The 4,960-nt window shown below is 42.5% G+C and overlaps 1 protein-coding gene across 1 annotated transcript; it reads right to left on the bottom strand.

Annotated features, from left to right (window-relative positions):
- Positions 1 to 1,130: 1,130 nt before the first annotated feature.
- On the bottom strand, positions 1,131 to 2,066 carry LOC104991320 (olfactory receptor 4D10-like). The gene has a single exon (XM_010843737.1). The coding sequence runs from the start codon at positions 2,064 to 2,066 to the stop codon at positions 1,131 to 1,133; it is 936 nt and encodes a 311-aa protein (XP_010842039.1).
- Positions 2,067 to 4,960: the final 2,894 nt, after the last annotated feature.

Here is a 4,960-nt window from a genome sequence, read left to right as displayed (position 1 = left end):
TAACTAATATGTATATAGAATAGATAATAAAAAACCCCACTGAAAAGCACAGGAGACTATTCAATGTGCTGTAATGACCTGTACAGGAATAGAATCTACAAAGGAGTGTATACATGTGTATGTGCAACTGGTCACCTTGCTGCACAGCAGGTACTAACAGAGCATTGTGAATCAACTATATTTCAATAAAAATATTAGAAACAAAATGCACAGTGGTAAGGGGAATGAGAAGTACACACAGGGAAAAATAAAAGTATTTGTTGAGTTGGTATGGCTTTTTCTTTTTTCAACCAGTCGAACTAGTTTACTTCTGAGAAAGTGATGTAAACAGCAGGGCAGGTAGCTGCGGATGCTGCCATGGCTTATCATTACATATGGGGACTTTACAAAATCAAACAGTGTAAGACCCAGGTCACATGCAAGTCTGACAAAGTCATGAGAAGTGAAAAGCAATGGAAATCCTTAAAAACTGAGACGCTTTACATATACCGAATGATTGTGGTGGGCTCTGCTGGTGTATTTTACAGATGAACTGACTAAAAAGAAGACCCAAAGTGGCTGACAAAAGAGAAACGACAGAGAAGATTTACAGTGTTTGGTGCTGTTGTTGCTTAGTCACTAAGTCATGTCCTACCCTTTAGGGACCCCATGGACTGTAGCTCGCTAGGCTCCTCTGTCCATGAGATTTCCCAGGCAATAATAGTGGAGTGGGTGGCCACTGCCTTCTCCAGGGGATCTTCCCGGCCCAGGGATTAGGAAACAGTTATAGGGTAACTGTTGTTGAGCTGGGCCCAGCTGCTGGGTCCCTGCTCTGTTGAGACAGGGTCCCCGTGGCCTTCTCCCTGCCTGGACCTTGCAGTGCTATCCTTCACCCGGACCCCCCACTTCCATTACAGTTCACATTTGTGCCTGGCTTGCTGTCAGCTGCACTCCAGGGATATGTTCTTTCTTCTCTGTATCTGGATTCCTGCTGATGTTCCTGTTCGATACTGATGTGCTGGGTCCTTTGTATCTGTGCATTCTGGTATAGTGAATTGTCTATGTATGGTTGAGCCCCAGTGTATGACAGCTAATATTTAAAAAATACCTCAGTTGTATACTTGCATCTTGGCCCACTGCCTATAAGGAGACTATCCCTTTTCAAACAGCATGAATCTTCTCCTTAGTCTTTTCATGGCTGCCTTCATCTCCTGGTTCCTCAGGGTGTAAATCAGGGGGTTCAGGACAGGAATGATGACAGTGAAGGTGATGGAGACAGCTCTGTCCATGGGGAGGGCGGAGAAGGGCCGGGCGTAGACGTAGATGCAGGGCACGAAGTGCAGGGTGACCACCGTGATGTGGGCGGTGCAGGTGGAGATGGCTTTCCCCCTGCCCTCCCCAGCCTGAGACTTTATTAATAATAATATGACCATATACGATACAAGGAGGAAGACGAACCACAGGGTGGTGAGCAGTCCGCTGTTGGAAATCATCAGGAGCTCAAGGACAGCAGTGTCCATGCAGGCAAGTGTGAGGACCTGGGGGCCATCGCAGTAGAAAGTGTCCAGGACATTGGGTCCACAGAAGGGGAGGGGGAGTAACAGGGAGATCTGCACGATGGAGTGGACAAAGCCCCCTGCCCAGGAGGCCACGATGAGGGCAGTGCACCGCCCCCGACTCATGATGGTCACGTAGTGCAGGGGCTTAGTGATGGCCACGTACCGATCCAGTGCCATCAGCGACAAAGAAAATACATCCACCCCTCCAATAAGATGGAAGAAAAACATCTGGGTGAAGCAGCCATTGAAGGAGATGGCCTTTCTCTGGACCAGAAGGTCTGCCAGGACCTTAGGGGTGGTGATGGAGGAAAAGCAGATGTCAGCAACAGATAAATTCCGGAGCAAAAAGTACATGGGGATGTGAAGGCGAGAGTCCCAGGTCACCGTGACCATGATGAGGAGGTTTCCCAGCAGAGTGGTGACGTACACCAAAAGGAGGAAGAGAAATAAGAGCAAGCTCAGTTCTTGATTCTGGGTCAGGCCGAGGAAAATAAATTCTTTCACCCTGGTGCCGTTTCCCAGCTCCATGGACTCATCCTGTTTCTGTCTGTATTCTGAAGTCTACTTCGTATGGCAGTGCTCAGCTATTCATTTTGTTTTCTTCTACGAATGCAATTCAGGTATTCCTCAGGTTGCTGCAGTGTTTGCAACGTGTTGAATTGTCCAAATTTTTAAGATTGCAATCTGTTTGGTGATTCAATCAAATTATCATATGAGAAATCATTCAGTCAATTGTTTTCCCATAAAACTATTTTTGAAAAGAAAAAGTATTTGTGTTAAGTAGAGACTTTTAATTTACATCTAATTTTATTTAATATGTTTTTGTTTTAAAATATTGTTATCATTTTTAATTTCACACCAATTAATTTTTCATTCTGCTAAGTCACTTCAGTCGTGTCCATCTCTGTGCAACCCCATAGATGGCAGCCCACCAGGCTCCCCTGTCCCTGGGATTCTCCAGGCAAGAACACTGGAGTGGGTTGCCATTTCCTTCTCCAATGCATGAAAGTGAAAAGTGAAAGTGAAGTTGCTCAGTCCTGTCCAACTCCTAGCGACCCCATGGACTGCAGCCCACCAGGCTCCTCCATCCATGGAATTTTCCAGGCAAGAGCACTGGAGTGGGGTGCCATTGCCTTCTCTGAAGAAGACATCTGATGGCTAGTAAACACATGCAAAGATGCTCAAAATTGTCATTATTAGAGAAATGCAAATCAAAACTACAATGAGATATCACTTCACATTGGCCAGAATGGCCATCAACAAACAATCTGCAAACAATGAATGCTGGAGAGGGAGTGGAGAAAAAGGAACCCTCTTGCACTGCCGGTGGGAATGTAAAGTGATACAGCCACTATAGAAGACAGTGTGGAGATTTCTTTTAAAAACTAGGAATGAAACTACCATATGACCCAACAATCCCACTACTGCACTGATTACCTGAGTAAACCATGGCTGAAAAATGCACATGCACACCAATGTCCATTGCAGCACTATTTACAGTAACTAGTACATAGAAGCAACCTAGACGTCTGTCAGCAGATAAATGGATAAAGAAGCTGTGTACAAACACACAATGGAATATTATTCAGCCATAAACAGAAATGCATTTGAGTCAGTACTAATGAGATGCATGAACCTAGAGCCTATTAGACGGAGTGAAGTGAATCACAGAAAAACAAATACCCTATATTAATGCATATATATATATACGTAATCTAGAAAGACGGTACTAATAAACCCACTTTTCAGGGCAGCAGTGGCGACACAGACATGGAGAGCAGACTTATGGACCTTTGCTGTCACTGAGATGACCATCTTAGCTCTGAAGCATTTCATAGAACTGAGGAGTATTATGGACCTTTGCTGTCACTGAGATGACCATCTTAGCTCTGAAGTATTTCATAGAACTGAGGAGTATTATGGACCTTTGCTGTCACTGAGACGACCATCTTAGCTCTGAAGCATTTCATAGAACTGAGGAGTATTAACATCAAACTATTTTTACAAAGTCAGTCATGACATCTCAATTTCTCTATGCATAATCTTTAACCTTAGCTAGAAGTTAAATGTCTTTACCTAATTCCTTTGATCCTGAAACTCCAAGTCTGAAGTGTATGCCATTGGGTCAAGTGCAGAACAAAATGCTGGTGACATTAATTCTTGAAAATTTTGTTTCTGAAGGTAAAGCCCTTTGGAGACTAAATATCTTAGTGTCTTTTCTCCCCTTTCAGGAGAGAAAGGGCAGATTCAAAGGCTCACATCTTCAGGTTCTTTCACTGTGTCTTATGCACAACTCCCTTGACGTCTGGCCTCATATAAGAACTGGGGAGGGAATATTACTGGATGAGGAAGGGGAGTCAAGTGCCTGAGCACGCCCCTGGTGATGAATTTTCAGTGGGAGCTATTAAAAAGTCACCAAGACACACACACACACATACACACATACGCATGGACACACTTTACTTGGTGTCCAGATTATTCAGCGGCAGCAGGTGAAGCCTATGCCTTTATCCACAACTCATCAGAGCTTTGTTAACACACGACACTAACTGTTCCTGAGAGACTTGAAGGTCCAGTTGCTGGGGTGTTAGGCTCAGAGGACACCACAGACAGTGAGTTTTCATCCCACCGCCAAAAGCTAGAAAAAGAAAGCTGGACCTCAAATCCGTTGCTGTTCATCTGGTCTCTGAGTCTACACAGGGTGCTCGCGGTCTCATGGGTCTCCTCACAGAGAGAAACGTGAGTGAGGTGATGTTTGGGGACCACACGGCGTTCTTGTTTTCCAACAGTGCACCCACGCGGACTCTCTTTCCACACAGCAAGATAAGGATGTTAGTAACATTGTCCACACAATTATAGTACTTTAATATCGATTCAATTCATCAAACGGTTTCATTTCATATAGAATGTGCTTTGTTTCTAGAATGCTGATGGCTTTGAATATACCTGCTTTTGATTTTGTTTTAGTATATTAAACTAGTCTACATGATAAAAACTATATGTATACTTGTTGTGTGCTTGAGATGAGTATTTTTCCCACCTTTGTAGAAATATAATTGACTTATGCCCTGGTGGCTCAGTCAGTAAATAATAATAATAATAATATATATGTATTATTTATACATATATAAAAATATATATTATATATAATATATATACATATGGAAAAATTCATATATACACATTACATATATATTATATTATATCATATAATTATATTATATATTACATATAATACTATATTAATACATATATATAATATTATATATAATAAATAATAATATGACATCCTGGAATGTGAAGTCAAGTGGGCCTTAGAAACCATCACTATGAACAAAGCCAGTGGAGGTGATACAATTCCAGTTGAGCTATTCCAAATCCTGAAAGATGATGCTGTGAAAGTGCTGCATTCAATATGCCAG

The sequence above is a fragment of the Bison bison genome, unplaced genomic scaffold (assembly GCF_000754665.1).
Source record: "Bison bison bison isolate TAMUID 2011002044 unplaced genomic scaffold, Bison_UMD1.0 scf7180017864185, whole genome shotgun sequence".
NCBI classification, from domain to species: Eukaryota; Metazoa; Chordata; class Mammalia; order Artiodactyla; family Bovidae; genus Bison; species Bison bison.
The sequence above is the reverse complement of the archived record's forward strand: the minus strand, read 5'-3'. Positions and strand labels throughout refer to the sequence as shown.

What these genes read in the sequence shown, in the direction of transcription:
- LOC104991320 (XM_010843737.1), bottom strand. Translation starts at nt 2,066, where the DNA reads ATGGAGCTGGGAAACGGCACCAGGGTGAAAGAATTTATTTTCCTCGGC.